At 29.8% G+C, this 23,937-nt stretch overlaps 4 protein-coding genes across 6 annotated transcripts in view; 2 read left to right on the forward strand and 2 right to left on the reverse strand.

The window, feature by feature from the left end:
• The window catches only part of LOC123295728, a 512,151-nt gene extending 508,604 nt beyond the window's left edge, over window positions 1-3,547 (reverse strand). For both annotated transcript variants that reach the window (XM_044877164.1, XM_044877165.1), the window contains exon 1: window positions 3,421-3,547. In XM_044877164.1, the coding sequence (XP_044733099.1) occupies window positions 3,421-3,458 (38 nt within the window). In that variant the 5' untranslated portion in view covers window positions 3,459-3,547. The remainder of the gene's footprint in view (window positions 1-3,420) is intronic.
• Window positions 3,548-5,553: 2,006 nt separating this feature from the next.
• Window positions 5,554-7,754, forward strand: LOC123295743 (tRNA pseudouridine synthase-like 1). Of its 2 annotated transcripts, XM_044877187.1 has the most exons (6): window positions 5,554-5,796; window positions 5,873-6,001; window positions 6,070-6,366; window positions 6,426-6,681; window positions 7,389-7,594; window positions 7,689-7,754. In XM_044877187.1, the coding sequence occupies exons 1-5, from the start codon at window positions 5,750-5,752 to the stop codon at window positions 7,581-7,583; spliced, it is 924 nt and encodes a 307-aa protein (XP_044733122.1). In that variant the 5' UTR covers window positions 5,554-5,749; the 3' UTR covers window positions 7,584-7,594; window positions 7,689-7,754. The 2 variants fall into 2 exon arrangements, with proteins under 2 accessions (XP_044733122.1, XP_044733121.1); XM_044877186.1 differs by lacking the exon at window positions 7,689-7,754 and having other exon boundaries at window positions 7,389-7,601.
• Window positions 7,654-8,315, forward strand: LOC123295749 (dual specificity protein phosphatase 19). Its single transcript, XM_044877194.1, has one exon. The coding sequence runs from the start codon at window positions 7,654-7,656 to the stop codon at window positions 8,308-8,310; it is 657 nt and encodes a 218-aa protein (XP_044733129.1). The 3' UTR covers window positions 8,311-8,315.
• Window positions 8,316-8,994: 679 nt separating this feature from the next.
• On the reverse strand, window positions 8,995-12,918 carry LOC123295736 (zinc finger protein on ecdysone puffs-like). Its single transcript, XM_044877178.1, has 5 exons — window positions 12,825-12,918; window positions 12,387-12,716; window positions 12,091-12,239; window positions 11,069-11,628; window positions 8,995-10,436 (listed from the first exon to the last, which is right to left on the reverse strand). The coding sequence occupies exons 2-5, from the start codon at window positions 12,702-12,704 to the stop codon at window positions 9,631-9,633; spliced, it is 1,833 nt and encodes a 610-aa protein (XP_044733113.1). The 5' UTR covers window positions 12,705-12,716; window positions 12,825-12,918; the 3' UTR covers window positions 8,995-9,630.
• Window positions 12,919-23,937: the final 11,019 nt, after the last annotated feature.

Below are 23,937 nucleotides of genomic sequence, written 5' to 3' on the forward strand. Positions count from 1 at the left end.
AGTTTTATTTAAAAAGAACTATTATATATTATAAACTAATATAAATGTTTTTTATATAGAAAAGCAAACAAATTTATAGAAATTACTTTTACTTCTTAATCGATCACAAAAAAAATAAGTGCCCACTTATTTTGATTTCTAACAACACCCACTTCACACCAGTAAACCAGTTAAAAAAGATTAAACTATCACTCCTCAAAGAAAGTAATACACCCATACCAAGCAAGATAAAACAATATCAAAATGCACATTTAACGTGTATACGGATTATACAGAAAGATCCTCCCGCAATTAATCTGAAATGAACTACGTTTCAATGAATTTGAATTAAAAAAATTCTTCAAAAACACTAATAATATTCCAGTAGATATATGCTTTTACCTGGAAAGTATTCCGAAGTTAATGAAATTTTTACAGGTTATCTGCGGATACTCTTGGATGTCTATCTTAAATTTTCGACCTCGAAGACCCTGTGCAAACTTGAGGGGAGGCCAAAAATCTAAAATTTTCGTACTTCTTTCAGTTTTTCGCGTATATCTCGTTAATTAAGCACATTTTCTATTCTATAGTTTGTTACAAGGTTGTAGAGATGATGTAGTAAAATTTGTGATGGGTAAAACGAATTTCTAGACTCAATAATAACCGAGATACAGCCGATTAAAGTAATATATAACTATTATTGGTATCATTTCTTAATTAATATAGGTTAATCGCCTCACTGCTACCCCTCCCGGCCCCTACCGAAGGTAGAAATGTCTCATTTTAATGTAATAGTGCATTTTTAGATACTTCTCTCACACACAATGTAATATCACGGAGTGGGGACCCTCTCCCAGGGTTCGTTGACCAAAATTATTGTTTTGATTTGCAGTTTTCATTTTTTTTTTTTTTTTGCTTTCGTTTAACCCAAAGTTTATAACAGTTTGAACTAGTATAAGTCCAAAATAAATCTGTTGTATAGGAATTGGTCTTGTCCCTATACAGTCTAAACTGTAGGACTCGGGTTGCATCCTCGGTATCAGAGCCAAATATAGAATCTTGTTCTTACAAATGATGATGATTCTTAAATTACGGAAATAAAAACCAAACAATTAAAAGTGTAAAGAAAGTGACCCTTCAATTTTTACAGTTTCTTCTGGGTCAGGAGTGGCAAACCTTTATGGATCAACGTGCCATTTTTTCAAAGGAAATATTTAATGAGGCCATAGAGTTCCCGTATTATAATTTTGTCAACGAAATTTACTATTATGCTATGCGTCAACAAACTATCTAGCTCACAATCACTTGCGTTCGTTCGTAATATGTACTTTATAGTAAACTTTGTCATCGGTGGCGTGCTCCAAATATTTTGTTGCGTGCCATTGGTTCACCATCCTTTCCCTAGGTTATTAATTGGCCCTAGCTGTTAAGTACTAATTCATAATATTTCTATTTATTTATAATATTTTCTAAAAATGCAATTCTTTTTTTCCTCTAATACTTACAAACAAATTGAATAAAGAGATAAAATTGGTATTTTTTTTTTTAAACAGTTGAATGAACTTTTTATGTTGTCGTATCGCATCGCATCGCTTCATCGTAATATTCATAATGTATTTTATATAAATAATAATGTATTCATTATAATTCTTACATAAATATTATAATAATTAATACATAATTATTACACTTATTACTATTTATGTTAAGTATGCATATATTTATACCCTGTATACTTTATAATATATGAAATATATATCAAGGTATACTAATTTTCGACCCAAGTAACGCTTAAAAATATTCATACTACGAACAAATTTTTGGTATAGGTGTTCATAAAATCATCGAATTAATCCATTTCGGATTGTCTGTCCGTTTGTCCGTTTGTCTGTCAGAAATATAACTCAAAAACGCAAAGAGATATCAAGCGGAAATTTTTATAGCGTCCTCAGGACAAAACAAGGGAGGTTGAGTTCGTAACTGAGCAACATAGATCAATTAAGTCCTGTAAACCAACAGAAAACTTTTGAGTCCATTTTCTCCAAAACTATAAAAGATAGGAAGTTGAAAATTTGCAAGTAGCTTCAACTATAGTGGTCTTGGTGAAACATTTTCAATGACAAAAAAAATCCATTCTAAAACTAAGTATATCAAATCTGAGTTTATCAAATCAATTTGTTGGAAAAGCTTTTCCCCATGAATAAAGGAATCGATTTTTCTTGCCATGTAGAAAGATGGCCAGATCTGTAACACGAAAGGTTGCAGTGGGGCACATATCTCCCACCATATTCAGGCATCAAGATTTCAATCGAGGATAGTCTATATGAATGGTTCAAGGAACTAATTGTCCTGGATTCCAGGACACCTGGACGTTAAAGAAATTGAAGCAACGGACTCGTTGATACAATATGAATCATTGCAAACGTCCTTTTCACCTAAGTCTGTAATTTCCATAGCAAGATGTTCCATAATTTACCCAATGAAGAAATGGCTACGACAAGATCATCTTTATTAATGGGACTTTTTGCAGGGTCTTTTGGTTTGGTCGACAAGCCAAGCTGTGTATAATTACAGCAAGGCCTGAGGCTCCCTAGAATACAGTTAAGAAGAGTGGAGGGACTCTTGATAGGGCACTGTCGATAGAACTACTATCTTCGTAACATGGTAATCTATGATCCCACTTGTAGGGCCTATCCCTGTATAGAGGACGATGAACCCCCCATACATGTTATTAGCATCTGCAGAAATCTACGAGGCGTCCGACTGAGAAGCTGTGAGATTTCCGTGTGGCGCCTCGACAGAATTCTATAGCTCTTTCTGCTTAAAATAGCAACTCTCACCCGGAGGGGTCTCGACTTCAAGTTACAGGTTGTTCTCAAGAAGGAATCCTTTATAACCCAGATAAATTCTCATGGCAAAATTTGACAAAAAAAACCACATTTTTGAAACACACTATAGAAGATTTCCCATTTCGAAAAATTAATTGAATTAATCAATCTCTTTCAATTCCAACGTAATTGTACTAGTAATTAAAACATCTTCATGGCATTCCTCTTCGAATATTTTGAAAATTATTTCATGTCAATTAATTTCATGACACAGAAAACAAACTACATACTTCGATTGTTCAAAGGATCAGGTAGTAACACACACTTCCTATTCCTATCTAGAAGATTCTATATCAGCTGTACTTCGTTATTTTGAAACATGTCATGTCAAAACACTCGAGTTGACATTCGTTTTTGTTAACTTTTACATATAAATCAATAATTCTAATTTATTTTAAAATTATCTTACTGCAAAATTTTAATTTGAAATAATTAATATAATATTTCACTCATTAAATTAATAATTTCACTCAAAAATCACAGTCTGTAATATTTTTATTATAATTAGAAACTTAAAAAAATTAATTTTGCCCTAATTAAGGCACAAATTTACCTTTTAGGCTTCCAACGGCGTTTTAATACCCCAAGCATGTATACAAAAAATAACAAACACCAAAAGTAAATGTACACAAACCCAATAATTGGGTGACAATCCTCCCGTAATTCACAACAATCACACACTTAACAAAACTATCTTAATTATTAAAGAAATTTAAACACACTTATTATAATTAAGGTATCATCTCACATATTAATGAGTCTAAGTAATGTTTATCATAATTATTCATTGTCTGTCAAAGTTTTTTAACATTAAATTACACTTTATTTTATTAATTAAGTTAGGGTACAATCAATTAATTATTTTAAGATAAATTGAAGAATCAAAATACTAATGAGAAATTCAATAATACTCAGAAAAAACTGTGGAAATCAAAATATTAATGAGAAAGATTCGTGATTAAAGAATCACAAGCACATGATATACACATTACAGTACTTATTATGTTACATGCACCCCATGCAACGAGCAAAGTCAAACTAAATGCCATTCAAAATTAAATCTAAACATTACTTCGTCTATTTTCGTCGTGCATCGAATAGTGGGGAACTAAATAAAGTGCTGCTGAATGTATTATTAAATATTATTTACTTTATTTTGATAAAAAAATGTTATTAAACCTTGCTAATTATAAATAAAAATCAATTATTACTCAAAATTTTCAACTTGTTTTTGGTAAATAAACATTGCATAATAGTAAATACACGCTTGTATACAGTTTACATGGAGTGTTCTGCTTGCATTGTTTGTTTCATGGAGGTTATAAAGAAGGAAAACGATCGCTATAGAAAATATTGTCCTCAAAATATGGACAAAATAAGTGAAGCGCTGGGATCGCTAAGTTGTCTTAAAAGCGGGCTGTTGTGCGCTAATTTCAAATGATCTATCAGTGTTTAATATACGTGTATATAATATCATTCAAAGGAAAAAAACACTCATTACTATTATAACTATAGACAGATATTCCAAATTTATAGATAATTTTATCCACTTCCGGAAGACACATGCTTCGAGCTTTCTAATATCACTTACTTTTTCGATATGTCTGCAACTCTGCATCGAGATATATCGAAAACAAGCTTCATAAAGCCCCTTGCGATTGAAGGCAAGTGGACGAAATTTTGAGGAAAGCGCCAAGTAAGTCTATAGATAACGATCCATATGTTGGCGAAGCAGCCAACTCGAAAAAGTTTCTCCGGAATTACATTAATTTCGGAGAATTATATCCCCTTTGACTGGTGAAATACAATAGATAAGGCATGATATCTGCAACAACAATAACAACGACAACAAGAGGCGCTACAGCCCGAAGTGGGCCTTGCCCTCCTCCAGATCCACCTCCAGATGTTGCGGTCCTGGGTCTTGATTCCCCATCCAATGACTCGCATTGTCCTCAAATCATCCAGCACCTGGTCCATCCATCTGAGCCTTGGTCTTCCTCTCTTCCTGGTAGCATAGATCTTGGCGTTAAGTATCTTCTTAGCATCCTGGCGTCTCCCATTCTCTGGACGTGCCCAAACCAACGGAGTCTTTGGGATTTGATGAACTCAACAATATCTTCACCGTCCAGGTTTTCTAATATCTCCCTGTTGTTCCGGATACACCATTCTGTCTCATTGATTTGTACCGCCCCATAGATTCTTCTGATTATTTTCCGTTCGAACCTTCTTATCCTTTCCTGATCTTCTACCGTGGGTGTCCAGCTTTCACTCCCATAGGTTATTACTGGTCGAACCAAAGTCTTGTATATTTTCAACTTTGTCGTTCTTGTAATCAGCTTGCTTTTCAAGAGCTTCACATTTGGCATAATATCTGCAACTGGTATTAAAAGCTCGACACAGCCATCTCATATGAATTTATCTCATACACGTGGAGAACATCAATAAGCAAATTGCATAAGTTTTTGGTAATACAACGTACACAACGCCAGTGAGGCACAGTAAATTCAGCCACGGGCGCTTATAGCTCGGCATATCTGGCATCTGACTGGATCCTAAATATGCAACCAGCTATTCTGTAGTAGTACTAGAGTAGCATAGAATAATGCAACCTAAAAAAAAAAAGAGTAATAGACTAGTACATTACTTGTAAGTCTATGGGCTCGATTTATTCGTCACCGAGCAGTAATAACGAAACTGAATTCTCTCAATTCAATTTACACATTACATGACATATAATATATTAATAAAAGTCAAAATCAATTATAACTTAAAAGTTTGACTTGTTTTGATCAATAAACCTGACTGTAGCAAACTTATTATTTACTGGAATGTGCTGCTTACATTGTTTGTCAAAATAGTTGGGTTATGTTATAGCAAAAAATATGAACAGATATTTAATTCATATGTCGTATTTAGGAACACAATTTAGGTTTAAAACTTATTAAGTAAAAAAGCATTTTACCAAAGCATCAATTATTTAGTTAATTTTTTAAATAAAATTTTAGGGGAGCACAGAAACAAGTGCCCAAAGCATTCCCCGATCAATTAGATCGAGAAACAATACAAGGAAATTTAGAAATAGGATTAAGACGGCTGAGGCCACTAAATAAACCATTTGTTGTCTTATCTAGTCGGTAAATTTAATTTTAAAACAATCAATAAGTATCGAAAAATAAATGATTGTGAAATTCTTTTTATGCAGAACAGATACTGGAGTGCACGCGTTACATTCCACCTGCCATGTTGATTTAGAATCGAAATCAGGAAAACCATTCGATAGTATTTTAATTCTTTCAACACTGAATAGTTATTTCAATCGATGTCACCTTGATATTCGAATATTGAATGTTGTTCCTGTTAACAATCGATTTCATGCACGACACGATGCTATTAAACGAACATATTTTTATCGAATAGCTGTTACACAATCGACAAGTTCATTATCTCCTTTAATAGCATTTACACCTGTTGAAGAGCGACGAAGATGCCATTTTGTTACGTAAGCATCTACAATTATTCGATTTATTTCGAAGTACATTGATAAATTGTTATTTTCAGAACTCCTCTGGATATAAACCATATAAAAGAAGCAGCTTCCCTGTTTGTGGGTAAACACGATTTTCGTACGTTTATGGAAACATCAAAATCTCATGATAAAATAACTCGAAAAAATATTGATTCTTTTGAAATTCTACCGGGAAATTCGCATATTATACAAAGTGCAACAGAATTCCAACCGGGGAGCATTCAAGATTATACCAAATATACATATTGGGATTTTGTATGTACAGCAAGATCTTTTTTACATAAACAGGTATGTAATTATTCGCTCCGTGCATGAGTTTTATTTCAGAGAGTTACCATAGGAATGACACACTACTTTATTAATATTCGTGTATGGATGGACATATAAGTCTATGAATTGTATATATGTTTTACATTGAAAATTATATTAATTTACATTTAAAAAATATTATTTATGCAATTCGTTTCTAAATTTAACGATTTCTAGTGAAATTTACTATACCATTTAGATGTAAACAATTGAAAATTAGTCATTTTTTAAATAAAATGCATGATTTATTGCAAATTTTATAACAGCAATGCAGTAGATTTAGCTGTCCCCTCCACCTACTATGCTCCTTATGGCACTTACATAATTTTTGTTAAGTTAGAGCCTAAATGGCCGAGCAGTTTAAGGCGTTAGACTCTGACCGTTCGTCTATCTAGACTTAGGTTGCGGGTTCGAATCCAGGCAGCAGCAGTGTGAACAATTATAATTAATAGGAGTGCAGAATTGATCACATTGTCGTCGCTTGGATAAGAACGTAGTAACCGAATCCACCCACATCAAAATGTAATTGTAAATATGTATGAAGTTAAAATAAATAAAGACTAACAAATAATGATGTGGGTGGCCTCTGTTATAGGCGTATATGCCAGAGAAACGGAGGTTAAACCCCATTATTATTATTATTAATTTTTGTTAAATGAGAACTTTGATTTCCAATTTTATTTTAGATTCGACGAATGGTAGGAGTTCTTTTATCGGTTGGTCAGGGCAAATTAACTTACAGGGATGTAAAATTTATGTTACAAATTCCATCAAAACATAGTTGGGATACACGTGCAGTGCCAGCTCCGCCTCATGGATTGTATTTATGTAAAGTAGAATATCGACCTGAATCACTTCACAACAATAAATTGGAACAATAAAGTTTGGCATAGTGATTAAATTTAATTAATTCTTTTCGTAAAAGAAATTTGATTAGTTTAAAATAATTATATGTTTATTTGTACTCTTTTTGATTTGCTTTTCAGTTTAACTCTGGAAAAAAAATACATGAATATTCCCTATTACATTATGAGCTTTTTAGCACAATTGAAAGATTCTAAACGAACTTTAAAACATACAACAACTACAGTAACTCAAGCTGATGGAACTAGATACGTTGAAAATGGAGAATTCGAAATTGTACCACAGACGAAAGTTTCAGGATTTGTAATTGATACAAAACCTGATCAAATTCCTGCTTTAATTATACAAAATCTGTATGTAGGATCACAAGATTGCTGTGAATTAAGTGTCCTTGAAAAATATAATATTAAAAATATCTTAAGTATTGGTATAGAACCATTTTGTAAATATTCAAATTATTGTTATAAATTTGTTGAATGTCTAGATTTACCAGAAACAAATCTAATTGATATTTTAAAATTAAATTGTTTATCATTCATTAAAAGATGTTTGGATGAAAAAGAAAATATATTGGTACATTGTAATGCAGGTTGTTCTCGATCACCATCAATTATTATCGGATTTTTGATCATTGAATTAAATTATACATTTGAAAATGCTTTCGAATTAGTAAAAAGTAAAAGACCTTGTATTCAAATAAATTCAGGGTTCTTAACACAACTTAAAATATTAAGCCACAGCTGAGATGTTCTGTCGTGAATTATTATCATTTTGGTAACACAAAAAGTGAATATATAAAATCAATGAAAGTTATAAATAAATAAAATCCAATAATATAACTAAGTCTTATTACTTTGTTTTTGATATGAACTTTTCTATCCTTCTCTAACTACTTGTTTTGATCTTTGTCTTATTCCTATTACTTTCTTACTTATTGTTGTTGTTTACATTTAATCATGCACACGATATATACACATTCGTAAACTAAATATTGACAAATATCTTGTCTAGTAATCTTAATTAAAGAGAATTGAAAAAAATACACTCGAACCAGGACTCGAACCCGGACTTCTTGGATTCATGTCAAGCGCCCTACCAATTAGGCTATTCGAGTTCTAGACACGAATGAAATTTTTTCAACTCAATGAATTTTTTAAAATTTGTTTATCCACTTATTTATTTAAAGTGTATTCCAGTATACCAGTGCCATTTTAATTTACCGTTTTTTGACTCTTTTTGTAACCCGAAGATGGTTTTCCTTTTCTCTGCCCTTAAATGTTACTTCCTACAGTAATAATAAAATAAAATTCGTCAAAAAAATAATCTAATTTATTTATTTATAATGAAAATTTGTTAAATGCAAATAAGAATGTATATAAACAATTTATAAACAATAAATTTGAAATTTAAATCATAGGTATATATTTTGAGAAATTTGACTAAATACGGAGTTTTCGCAATTCGTTATTTCGAGCAGAAAACGTGGTAACCACTTATCTTTGTCAAAGAAAAAAAGATCAACGTCGGAATCTAAGTTTTAATATTTGTAAAAACCTTTATTTTGATAGCTTGTATAAATGTGGTCTCTAAAGTCATATAAATGGCCCTTCAATCGTATTTATATTTATTATAAAGGTTGTATAGTACTTACTACTTTCACTTTGAGTATCTAAAGACGCTGATACGTGACCATATGTGAATTTTGAGACTAAATTTATACAATCAAAATAAAGATTGTACAAGTATTCAGTTTATCCCGTTAGATTCCGAGTTGAAATCTTAAGATGATTGGGCTATTAGACGTCAATAAATTGTAGGTTAAATAAACAATTCAGCAAAAGGCTCAATAAATGCAAATGTCAAGTAAGAGAGGTCAAAAAATAATGTTATTTACAATTAAATAAATTTAAGGAAACCTGCCTGTTCATTAAAACAGAAAATCCTACGTCATTTTATTTATTTCAACGGAAACAGTTATTTTAAACGATAAGTGCGAAAACTCTCCAAAGACTAAATGAAAATAGATATTCCTTTATAACTAATAAAAAAATAAACTCATGTAAATTATTGAGAACGATTTCCTCTAGTTTTTGATAAGGGACCAATACGAGGTCGTGTTTTTGGTTTTGGTGTTTGAGTCTCAGTTTTTATTTCTACAGCTACAGGTGACGATTCTTTATCTTCGCTTTTTTCACTATCTTTTAAATCTTCAACAACTATTTCTGCAATTGTTGCACCACTTTTAACAGGAGTCGATAATTTTTCTTGTTTTATTTCCACTTCTTTTGTTGTCAATTTTTCAGTAGTTTCATTTTGTTTATTTTGATATTCTTCGTCTGCTTCCATTGGATCATACAAGTTTTCGGTTTTCGTAGTAGATTTTGTATCTTCAATATTTTCTTCACTATCTGATGTAGTTTTTCTACGTTTCCAATTACCCTCATTATCATCATGTGTATCGTCATCGACTTCACGTTTAACATTTTCTTCAGTCTTTGATTCTTCAGATATTAAATTTTCTAAACTCTCTTCCTCTTTCTTCTTTTCTTGATGTTTTTTCTTTAATAACTGAATGTATTTTTCATAATGACATATTGACTTTGTGTGTAATTCAGAAGTCTCTTTGGTTAAGAAAAATCGATTACATAATTTACAGAAGCTACCAGTTACTTCGGATATAAAACTTGCACCTATCGTTCGATTCTTTTTTAATTGTGGTAAACGATTTTCAAAATTGTCTATGAAATCTGTTCCATCGTTTACATCAAAAATTATATTTTCACCTTCCTCAGCGCTTTCTTTTTCATCTTCGCCACCGTTTGTATTTAATAAACAATCTTCTGATTCATCAATTTCATAACCCATTGATTCTAAATAAAAGAAAAAATATTTATAAATAAATCAGATTCATAAAGCAATAGGGAATATTCATGAAATTTAAATTTTGTTCAAATATTTTTTTTCCGTAACTTTAATGACTGGACATTTCAACTAAACCATTATTTTAGTAATTAATATCTTTTTAATTACTTAAAATTAATTAATAAAAGTACAAATTCAGTGAGAGCATTTAAAAATTTCTAAAACGGAAATTCAAATTTTTATACGGACGTGACATCAAAGTACGGGCTTGTCAAATTTGTTGACATACTGTATGATATTAATTACTTACATTTAATATGGTATTTCATTAAATTATACTATTCTATGGCTTTTTATTAGAAAACTTAATAATAACGAGTGTAAATTCTGTGTTGTAAATTCATTTTTTTAAAGTGTAAATTATACATTGAACTGTAACCAATTTACAGATCACGTACTTATACATCATCAACAGAGAGCGCTAAGAAACTGCGTTTAAATATCTCAAAATTATAATGTATTTTAAATAATTTTTTACACTCTGAGGTGGCGTCTATCCTGTGATCCACGAATAAATTAAAGACACGAATGTTCGGAGCGGGTAGTAATAGTGGCATCGTTTAAAAAAAACGTAACTTACCTATATTTTCTCGACTATTTAAAAGTTTTAATAAATGTTCCGGTGTTAATCGATGTTCTTCCCATTCAATACGAGTAGGAAACTCTAATCGACAACGTTTACAACGCGGATGTAAGAACTGCTTCAACTTTTGATGTCCATCTGATTTTCGATGTACCGCTTCTCTTCCATAAAAATTATAATCGCACATATTACAGTGAATTCCTTTACGCATATCAACTTGTTTGCCTAATCGTCTCATACGATTCAATTCAATTGCTTTACGTTCTTCACCTAAACGTATACTTTGTCGTAACATATCAGCTTGAATTTTATAACTATCTTCCAAACTTTCAAAAACTAAACTATGTGCTCGACCACGTAAATGTTTTTCAAAAGATTCTCCATCCCACATACTTTTATCACATGGAATACATTTCAAGAAATGAACTGGTATTCCACTGTATTTACCATCTTTGGACTTCACTTCTTTCTTTTCAGTTTTATTATTCGAATTTTCTTCTTCATTTTCAGCATCATCTCGATTAACGTCATTTTTTTCAATATTCTCGGCATCCGAGCTATTTAAAATAGTTTTTAATTAAAATTTTTATATTTAATCGAGGTATTAAAACTGAAAAATGACCAAAAGCTCGGAATTTTAAAGTACAGCTTCGATTTTTATGGACCCCGGGCGCAATCTGTTTGTTTAGGGTTGAAGAAAAAGATGTACTTTTAAATTACGACCTCCAAAGTCTTATTTCCTCAACTAATTGTTTCAAAGATTTCAAGGTTTTAGTGAAATGTTTTAGTGACGATTGTGCATAATTTTATTTGGAAAACATTAAAGCCTATCAATGCTTAAAAAAAATTGTTAACAAAACTTGTGTTAACTTAGAAAAGAAGTATTAAAATAATACAGAAAATTCAGGACAATTTTAGAAAACTGACAAATTTTGTGAGAAATTAAGAGAGAGAAAACCAGAACTAAGAATTAAAATAAACATATAAAAAACAAATTGAATGAATTCTTGAATATTTACCTCTCGGTTTTAGAATCATTTTTATTTTTCGATTCGTCATCTTTGGTTTTTTTGATGGATGATTTATCAGTAACAGTGGTACGATAATTTGTGCCACTACTGGATTTACGTGAATCATTTCGACGAGAATCATCTCTGCGACCGTAGCTCTAATGAAAAGTAAAATAGGAGGCGAAAATCGCCAAAATAAATTGCTTGATCTACGAATTTGAACTTTTTTTTAAATAAGTTTTGAAATGAAAAAAGGTGAAGACAAGTTAATATATTAATAATGGGAAGCAAAAAAGAAACACTACCTTTGAATCACTATATCTGCTGCGCCTATCAATAGGCCGATTCGATCGGCCATAACTTTGTTGTCTGTAATCGGAAATTCCAGGATTGTTAACTTGAGGTAAGTTAAGAAGTGAAGGGGGTTGCTGCATTGATGGTAAGGGATTATTAGATCTTAACAGGCTAGTTATAGCCAGTGCTAATTGAGCTTGTGAATCGGATAACTGTGAAACTCCAAGTTGTGGCCCCATATTCGGTGGTAAACCACCTTGCCAAGGGCTAACAGTCATTGGACTATGAGAATATGTTCGATTACCGCTACCGTGGCGTCGATTTGCCATGTTATTTCAAAACTAAAAAAAGATCAATACATTTTTGTATGCAAGTATTTTTATACAAATTTTAACTCAGAAAAATATATAATTCATCATTATTACAAACATAAACATATATGTTCTTACCTTCTTGTATCACTCAATAAAATATTTGCTTCAAAATATTTTACCGGCGTCACTAAAAGTTATACTTCAATTTCAATATAATATTTTGCTCTGTTTCTATTGGTTTTAGTTTAGCAGTCAAATGACTATCTTATCAATGCCAACTACTCAATTTTATTACTAAGTAACCATGTCACCTGTAAACACAGACCTATAAAATATAAATAAACTAGACCGACAACGATGTTATAAGAAAATGGTGTTTCTATAGCTACCAAAGCTGATTTTTATGATACGGATATCTGATGCTTATTACTATAATTACATAGGTCTGCGATCAAAAAACTGCATAGGATTTTTTTACATTTTCTTATAGATTTAGACCTCCCAAAAATAGGAAAACTATTCAAAACATTCTATCATATAGGTTTTCATAAATATCACATAGGTTTTCATATTATTCTGTGCATATGGAAGAAAACTAACTATAACAATTTGGCCATTATGCTAGAAAGAATCAAATATCAGGACCATCAATGAATGGTTTGTGGGGACTTCAAAATACTCACGATGCTTTTGGGACAGCAGGCAGGCTATACAAAATACCCATGCTTATGATTATGGGTTAGTAGAGCCAGAAAACGGCACTGGACTAAAAGTGATTGGCCACCCCGAGAAACTTTAAAACCTGGGGAGAAAAATTTTATGAATACTACTTTACTTTGGTGCAGCCAGAAAAAGTTTTGTTGCCAGCTCTCCATATCAAATTGGGGTTGATGAAACAATTTGTAAAATCACTGCAAAAGGATGGAGAACTGTTTTAAATATCTATGTACAAAATTCCCGTAGCTGTCAGAAGCAAAGTTGAAGAGGGAGTTTTCACTGGCCCCGACATAAAAAGGCTTTTAACTGACACCCTCTTTGTGGAAAGTATGATTGAGAAGGAAAAAGGAGCTTGGGTATTGTTCAAAGATGAAGTGCGAAAGTTTTTGGGAAAAACTAAGAGTTCTGACTACAAAACCATTGTTCAACTAGCAGCATACGAAGCTTAAGGCTGTAAGATAAGCCTGAAGGTCCATTTTTCACACTCCCACATAGAATATTTTCCTGAAAACCTGGGAGCTTACAGTGAAGAACAGGGGGAGCGGTTTCATCAGGATGTCCGCGATATCGAGAGACGGTACCACGGAAGATGGGATGTCACTCTGCTTGCAGGCTACTGTATAATTTTTAATAAACGAGTGCTTTTACCAATTTTTTGTGTTTGAATTTTTAAAAAAACCTTACGTGATAGAAAAAAAATGGCCATCACTACTGAAATCAGCGCATTCTAAAATATATAATTTAGTAAAAATATCTCATGCAGCTGACAAAAAAATTTTGTTTGCAGACCTGTGTTATCAATGTAATGTGTAATTATTTTAATTAAGAAACAATAAATTTTATTGTTTACGGGTGCCCGGTCATGGGAAATAAGTGTATATGTACGCATCTATCAACCACAGCAAAAATCGAAGAGAAATACTGGGATGAAATGAACATAATGTGCTCAGGGCCGTAAAAAGTAAGTTTGAGTTCGAAAACGATGAACATATATCAATTAAGTCATGGTTCCGTAGGATCCATCTTTTAAACCGTACAAACATACATTTTGAAACTTTTCAAAAACCGTACATAAGAGCACCGATAATCAACACTGTTTTTACAGGGTATTTCAACAGTAAACTCGGTCAGTTGTTTAAGTGTAATTTCCTATATGTATGTTAGAATGTTTGAGAATTACAATGAAAACAAAACATGTTGTTAAAAACTTTTTATTTTCCCAAAATATTACAGAATTATTTTTTGTTTTTTCAAAATAAATTAAATTTGTTCTTATATTTCTGTAAGTTTCCTTTAAAGTGTAGGCTTCATTTGTCATCAAACGAAGACCAATCAGATCGATGTGATTGGCATCCAGACGGCGAATCCTCTTGTGGCATTATAATATCCCTTCTTTGATTTAAAACTTTTTTCAAAATCTCAGCAATATTTAATGGATCAGTTGATTGAATTTCTACTTCAACACAATCTTCATTTAATAATGGTTTTAATGACAATTTCTTATTTTGTAATTCTTCCGATGTAATATTTGTAACATTTGATAATTCTGGTTCACTTTTACTTCGTATAATTTTTTCATTTAATGGTAACGGCGGTGGCTGTGGAATTGATTGTTCTATATTTTTTGTTAATTTTAATAAATTACGTTCGTTAGCATCTTTATTTGTACACGGCAACGATGATCGTCTAATTGCACTTGATAAAATTTCAGATAAGCGTCGAGCACATGATGCTGCTTCTATTGCATCTGCTGTCGACATAATTACTTTTTGAAGTTGTGGTGATTTTTTTTCTGCAACTTTCTTTTGGCTAGAACTATCTAAATAACTTGATCTACGAGAACTTACACAACTCCTTGGATCGTCAATAGGTAATGACGGTATAATATCGGTACAAACTGATTTTAAATTTAACGTATTATTGTACTTTTTCCAAAAATTATTCCATTCACCACTTGAATCATAATCTTCCAAATTTTTTGATGTACTACCATGATCACTTTTCACACTATATTCATCTGTTGTCCAACTATTACATGTTGAACTACGGGTTAGATTATTTTCAGGATTATCCATAGGTGTCATCGCTGGGGATGATTCAATTGAACTACACTCTTTCGAAGTACATGCATCACTTTGTTCCGATTCAACAATATCACTTGAATCTGATTCTCTACGACTAAAGTACGTTGAAGTACGATTTGATGAACTTGTTTCTCCAATTGGTTTGTATGGATTTGTAAAACTATCAATTTCTTCAGTGCGCAGAGTGAATCCTAAGTCAAGTGTTGTGTTTTCTGCTAAAAGTTTTGCTGCACCACCTCCCGTACCAGGTACAAGACTTAATGTTCGTAATGTTCGACCTTTAGCACGATGTATTATTGTACGGGTTCTTCGTAACGGCACTGATTCACCATATAATGTTAAATTTAATTCTTCATTGTCCGCTCTTGAAGATGTATCTGTTGATGCACTACTTGTTCGCGAAGATGTTCGTGAATATATATCAGATTTTTCGAACCAAGACATTTTTAATGAATATAAAGTTATCAATGAAACGATTAACAACTAAACTAATGACATACTAAACATGAATTGTAGATAAACGAATCGAATGCAACAAAGTGCGATATTGAGGGGAGAATTCTATAACACTCGAATGGAGTATCTCCATGCCAACGATTAGTATAGTCCTTATAAGTATATTAATATTAGTTTGAACTTAAATGAAATATTTTCTAATTCAATAACTTTTTAAATATAGATGGGTATATCGTATCTAATATATAAATTTAATCAATATATAGACCTGTTTTACAAAATATCTGTTAAAGTTGTACGTAGGAAGAGTTATTAATAATCTGCATAAATAAACTGTCTGATATTTCATTAAATTTTTGATTTCTAACTTAATTTGTTCAATATTCTTAAAATTTTTAGTGATATTGAGAGAAAATCATTTAATTAATAAGATTTTGTGGTGAATTTTAGCATATGAATCCTAATTCGATACAATTCGGTTCAAACTAATTCGTTCAATAAATTCGGCGTGAAGCAAATGGCTAATTCATTCTGGTAGTTTTAAAATTTTTTCAAATAAACTTTCATTTGCGCATTTACCCAACTATAGTGTCATTTAGAAAAAGATAACACACTTTCTTTCTTGAATACCTGTAAATTTGTCTGTTTATTACAACTGCTGTATTTTAAAACTAGCAGTTTCCCACCCGCTTGGCTAAGTATGTATATATGAAATATATCAAGGTATATATAAGTATAGTCCCAAGTTTTCTGTCAAAACGATAACTCAAAAAGTGATACCAAGCTGAAATTTTTATGGCGTGCTTAGGACGTAAAAAGTGCAGTTGAGTTCATAAATGAGCAACATATATAGGTCAATTGGTCTGTTGTCCGTAGGACCCATCTTGTAAACCCTTAGAAATAGAACAGAAGTTTACAGGTAAAAAATGTTCCTTATAAAAAGATAAACAACTTTTGTTTGAAACATTTAAAACTTTCGTTACTTATATGATAAAAAAGAAACGATTCCGTAGTATATAAAGGAAACAAGTTTTCTTTTGAAATGACCTTAAAAATATAACTGTTAATAGAAAAAATCTATTAGCTATAAACTTTTAATAATCCGAACTAAGAAAAGGAGATAATAAATATTTAATTTCCATTCAATAATAATTTATATTTGCGCTATTGATTCATTTACAGAGGTCACAGATGAGTTTTTTTTGATTTTTTAATGAGAAACATACAGGCATTCATTAGATACAGGACCCATAAAAAAGATAGGCTAGAATAATCCTTTTTAGATTCAATATTGGAACAAAGCAAAATTATGAAATGGCAAAATCTTTAATTCTAATTTATTTAACTTAAAAATTAGGTATCAGATCGAAATTTGATCAAGAGCTTTTTTGCTCGTCTTTATAAGCTTATTCAAGAAGTGAAGCGTTCTTCAGTCAGTTATATAACATTCTGTATATACAGCCCTTATTTTAAAATTTTCAAAATAATAACTGAACATATTATATTGAAAATTCACAAATGCGAAATAAAATGGAATTTTAGATTTCGTTACTCTACATTTTTGTTTTGATCTGTATAGAATTCAAAAACGAAAAACCAGCCCATATTTTTCTGCACCATCCTGTACATATGTTTATATGCCTCCATCGAATATAATCAATCATGTTCATCATTAGTATATATATAATCAATATTATAATTTATTAATTATTTAATCTCAATTTTAAAATATCGAAATATTTCGTCATTAATATTATACTTTATATGGTTCTTTTTTATACATTTTTAATTCTAGACGTTTTTTTTTTTTTTATTTTTCTTTTATATACGAATTAATTCGAAATTTCTATTATTATATAATAAACAAAAACATGATAATTAATAATAATATTGTGCTTTTTTATATATGAATCGATTTTTTTTTTTTTTAATGATTTTAAGAAAACGTTCATTTAGCCCATAAAAATAAGACAATTAAACCAGGTGTTCTGCTTAAAAAATCCAAGTAAAGTTTTTTCAACGGTATTATCTTTATTTGGATGCAAAAAATGACCTATGAAAAGTTTATTTCAAAATTATGTACGCTAAAAAAATTATTCAAGGTCAAAGGTTAAGAAAATAGATTTTTTTCAAATATCTTGTAAACGATTAAGTTTATAGCAGTTTTAGCTATTATAGAATTTGTTCGTTAGTTAATTTTACATAAAATAAGGTTCTGTACAAAATATCCGTAGGAGTAATAGTTCTCAAAATATTTGGCTGAATTAAATGCAATAATGTTAGTTTTTTATGAGAATCAACTTTCTACTTTAAAGTATATTATTCTATCTCATACCGTTAAGGATCTAAATTAGCGATTAAAGAAACTAGGTTCTAACTGATGTCAGAACATGATGCCCATTATCAAACTCAGCAACTTTTTTTGTAGACTAACTCACGTACAAATTTTATAATAATTAAAACTCCCCTGAACTAAATACTTTACGATATATTTGAAAAAATCCGATTTTCGCGACATTTGACCTTGAATAATATCTATTAGAGTACATGATTTTGCAATATACTTTTTATAGGTCATTTCTTGCATCCGAATAAAGAAAATCTAGGTGAAAAAACTTCACTTGGATTTTTTAAGCAAAAAACCTTTATTTTCCTGGGCTATTTAAGAAAACGTTCATTAAACATCGTGTAAATATTCTTGTGATAATATTTTACAATAATGGGTCAGAAAATGTAGATATATTTTTTTTAATGTTTTGTTTCTTAACGAGAAGGCACCGCTGAAAGAAGACAAGGAATTATTTATTTAAGAAAGAGTGCAACAGCCATTTATATTTTTTTTATATGTATTAAAATTTACAACAATCAGTTTCCTTTTTTTTTTTTTTAATATTTGTTTGATTAATTCCCATTTTGTTGTTTTAAATGTTAATAATATTTTTGTATAAATGAATACTTCAATCAATATATCGCTGACAAATATTAAAAATGAAAATAAATCAAAAACACATCTAATGCATTTGTACAATATGTATAAAATTAATTCGAATTTTATTAAGTTTTTATTCGAGTTTATCATTGTTTAAAAAACCAAAAACAAAAGAAATTATAACTCGAGATTACACAAAAGTATTTATTCCGAGTGTTGCTATTTATGTAATCAAGGGTTGATTTAAGACGAAGTAAGTAAGTAAAGTATTTTGTGAAATGAAAATCTTTCATTGACTGTAAAATTTACGAGCTAGGCTTCAATCATCATACGAGAATTTAATTTAACGTTCGTTTTACGATATTTTGAAAATAGAGCCGGCCACATGACAACGTATGTATTATTAAAGTTATTTCGGGATTAAAACCAGATTTACATCCAAATAATTACAAAACGTTTTGAACCAAGACAAGGATTCAACACCGTTGTGAGCAAAACAGAGCTATCGTCATAGGTGGCAAATTTAGTAACTTCATACAATAAGATTTGTTAAAATACTATATGCAATGTATATTACATAAATGATATAACTAATACCTAATTAAAAAAACAGCAAATTTTGTTTTATGCAATACTATAGCATGATACCCATCCGCTTTGCTGGGAAATTACTATTTTAAAAGCAAAGACCACTGCATTTTAGCCTTCGTATTAAAATCCTATTTTTTTTGTAGATTCGTCAGTCGTTAATTTAAACAAAAACATTTTTGCTTACTTCGTCTTTTTATTTTTGGATAATTCAAAAAAGTAAAAGTTTAAGTGGATTTGTATATTGCTTAAATATTGCTATAAAAATGAAAATATATTTTTATGTACAGCTGAAACTCATAGGGTCGTACACATCGAATATGCAAAAATTATTATTGATACACAAACAGAAAGTGATTCAAATGTAACAAATGGTACAAATAGTTTTTGGAAGTAATGAAAGAATAAGAAAAATAAATATATTTATATAATATGTTCTATTCTAGTTAGGCTTCCATTCTAAACAACTACTAAGTAATAACATAAGAAATTCCGGCCATATTTTTAATTCCAAAGATTCCGCACCCTATTCTAATTAAGAAGATGTGTTACCCAAAAATGTTGATATTATTCGTAATTAATTTTGACTTATTTAGGCTTCAAACCCTTCATAGACATGTAAATAAAATCAGTAAATTAGGTACTGAACCCTAAAAAGTTTGAAATCATAGAGTTCATTCTAACCAATGTGGCACCGAGCAAGAGAGAATGTATGATACTCATATCTATACTCTCTCCTGTTCGATACCACTTTGGTTTTGAACGAACTCTACATATTTTTTAAAATCCACCTAAATTTAAGCAATAAAATAATAAAATAATTTATTGAAATTTTTGTGTATGTTTAATCTTCTCGTCACATTTATTTAAAATAATTTCAAAAATACTTTTGAAATTATATATCATCCGACCACAATATTTTTTGTAATAATTAATTTAGTTGATTTTTTAAATTTGGGATTGAATCGAAATTATCGTACAAATATTTTTATACACATTTTTTTAAATTAATTAGGAATATATTTTTCATAATAATTGACAGCTAAATTATAACTGATTGGCAAAAAATTATTGCTTACATTAATAAAAATTATAAAATATAAATGAAAAAAGTTTTATTTATTGCGTGGTTTTTTGTCCAATCAGTATATTTTATTGATCAAATCCCAAATTTCATAAAAATAATAATTGTTTTATCTAATAAAAATTATATGTACAAGTTTTTAAAAATTTTTGTTTGAAACTTTTAGCTACTTTTATAAAAGAGAAATGAAATTTTATGGAATTTCTCTTTTAATATGAACTAGAATAAATTTTTGCAAGGTTTTTCTTTTAGATAGTAGCCATCATAATTGAGCTTCACGGAATACTGTAAATGGATTACTATATTAACTATAATCATCTCGTATTATCATGAAAGAGTATTTAAGAACATTTGGCATTAAATTAAACTTGAAAAAAGCAATCATAAAAACAAAAATTCTAACAATTTATGATTAAGTTTTCTAATTTTGCACAAATTGTGTTGAATACTTTTCAAGTAACTAAATTTGTATAAAAAAACTATAATTTTTGAAATGTCTTTTTTCAAAAAGGATATGTAATAATTGAATAATAATTGAAAATCATTTACCATTTTTTAAGTAAAAATCGTTGAAAAATTTGTAGATGATAGTTCGTTGATTTCAATATTTTCCATAACATTTTTTACAATGATATTTTTTACAAAATTGATTAATAGTTCTGGCAGATTGTTTTTCGGAGTGCTTCTTAATAGTTAAAAGAAAATGAAATGACATTTATTCGAAAAATTTTCTTTATTCTACCTTGGTTTTATCATTCTTAGTATATTTAGTCTCTTAGTTCAATTAATGCCCATTTGAAACATTTTAGACCTTGTAAAATAACGAAAGGGTCCTCTATGGACAGCTTTTGGCTCAAAACGGGGAGAGGGGTCAAAAAAGGCATTTTTGGTCTAAAAAATTCATAAATTTATCAGAATTTGATATAACACATACTCAGCCAACAAAATATATAGGTATGGTTAGTTCTAGGGGCGGGGGGAAGTTACTCTTATATGTACCCCTCGGTATGTCCATTGAACCCTCTAAGAATATTAATTCTCCTTTAACTTCTCAATCTAGTAAACTTTCTGTAAGCTTTCGGCGAAAATCCGCTTTGTTTTTCAAATGCTTATATTTCAAAAACAGCGAGGTTAGGTAAAAAATGTTAAGCATGAAAAAATGCTTAGAATTGTCCAAAATATAAAATTTTTTAGTTTTTATAAATGTTCTATCCCAATTTATGGGAGTAAAGTTAATCGAAAATTCTTAAGAATATGATTTTGTTGAGTAGATTCAGTACATTTCCCGCCAGCTCCCATTAAAATATACTGGCATCGATTACTACTATATACTGCATTATTTACGTATTTAAATGAATTGTTATCCTTTAAATTTTTTCTATCATTAAAAAAACACCCCAAATTTTCTTTTGCTTAGTAATTATTTATCATAACAAGTTTTGCCAGAGCTAAAATCAAATATATTTACAAAAGAAGTTATTTGTTCGTAACTGATGGTTACTTCATGAATTATGCCTTTTTAAAAATATAATTTAAAGTAGTTTAAATATTTAATACTAAAATCATACAAGTCTAGATTTTTTTGAACAATTTAAGTTTACGTATTGATTACTTGATATATCTGTTTTTATGGACACAGAGATTCAAGCAACAAAATAAGCCAATACAAACGCAACTCTTCACTATATAGTTTCCAAAAATGCATTATGGGTACAAAGGGTTTTTCTAAATCAGATCATACTTGACACAAACAATTTAAGTAATGTTTAAATATAGTTTTCTGTATAAACACACATAAATATATATATGCTAGAGCTCTATTTTTTTGTTAGCTCTATGAAATATAGTAGTTTAAGTACCGAAAGCATTTTTGATTATACTAATTTTCTTGAATTAAGTATCTTATTGCTGAACTTGTAAAAAAATTTCTTACTTAAACGTATGTGTTTTGTAAGATATTTTTATAATTTTGCATCGATCTGTTTCAAGTTCATCATCTTTGCCTTTGGGCATATGCTCGTCGTTATTTCCATGGAGACTAGCGAAAGAACCTGAACTTTGTGTCAAAATATAACTGTCGCAAATAATGATGTCAGTAGTGTTCCTTTGTATCGGGATAGTGGAGAGAGTATAAAGCGCGATTTTGATTATAAAAATATGACGCATTTATGAAGTATTTCTTTCTTTCGGGTTATATTTATTCAATTCAAAATAAAATTGGTTACTTGCTTACCTCACTCCTATTTACTATGGTCTATTTACTTCGGTGCAAAAAGAAAACTAGCGACGCTAGTGGTAGAAAAAGTAACTATAAGTTCTACGATTAAGTTGATAAATTTTGTTAATTTTCACGCTTGAGTTCAGTCTCCTTCTCTAGTCTCCATAGTTATTTCATTACTAGGGCATATATTTTTAAGGATAATCGTAGATTTTTTTCGTATTACACCAATTCAATTAAATTGAGCAAGCACTGATGCCTTACTTAATCTTACTTTTTTACGTTCACAAAATTGGATCCTTTACGGACGATTTTTAAAAAATTTTTAAATTATAAAAATATCCTTTAAACGTTATACTGTCTTCAAAACTGTTAAAACACTTGAATATATTTGCTTATAAATTTTTCTAGAGAAACTAAAAGTTATTGTACCAATTTGTATAGCCTCATTCGATTATATTAATTAATTCCTTAAATTAAAGCTATTGAATTTTAATTAAAAATTTAACAAGAATCATTGTCAATATTCAATTAATTTTTTAAAGAATAAAAATTTTAAATATTGTTTTTTTTTTCAAATGTTGGTTGTTTAAATTCAGCTTCACATTTTTTCATAAGAAGTAAATTGATAATTTTTAGTTTTTGTATAAAAAAATATTTTACATTGAACATCAAAACTTGTATTTTATTCATTTGGTATAATTTGTAGATTGATTATTAAAATTAAAATCATGTTTTATTGAAATTTTATCTTTTAACTGATTAATTGGTTTTGTAAACGTAGAAAGACCTTTAATAATAAGATATTCTAATAGAAATAAGACTAATGTTATAAAAATTACTTTGATAACGATCAGTTCCATTATCTTGAGTAAACATCTTAATCCGCTCTCTAGTTATTGGGATCTGACAAAAGGAGGCATGAAACTAATTTCAAGTTACAGCTTTAGTGTTGAGCATTGAAAAGTTTGGAGTTTATTACTTTTTGCAAGTTCTGAGCACATCCTCATCACCCTCGATTTGATTTTTCCACATTTAATCACATGACCTGCTTTCAAAAGTCTTCCATATTCAGTAAAATTACGATTACTCGGTTTTGTTTGTCCCCAACAACAAATTTCATTAATATTAACCATTCTCTTCTTGAAAAATTGCACAAAGTTTATGTATTG

This window comes from Chrysoperla carnea, chromosome 3, assembly GCF_905475395.1.
Source record: "Chrysoperla carnea chromosome 3, inChrCarn1.1, whole genome shotgun sequence".
Taxonomy (NCBI): Eukaryota; Metazoa; Arthropoda; class Insecta; order Neuroptera; family Chrysopidae; genus Chrysoperla; species Chrysoperla carnea.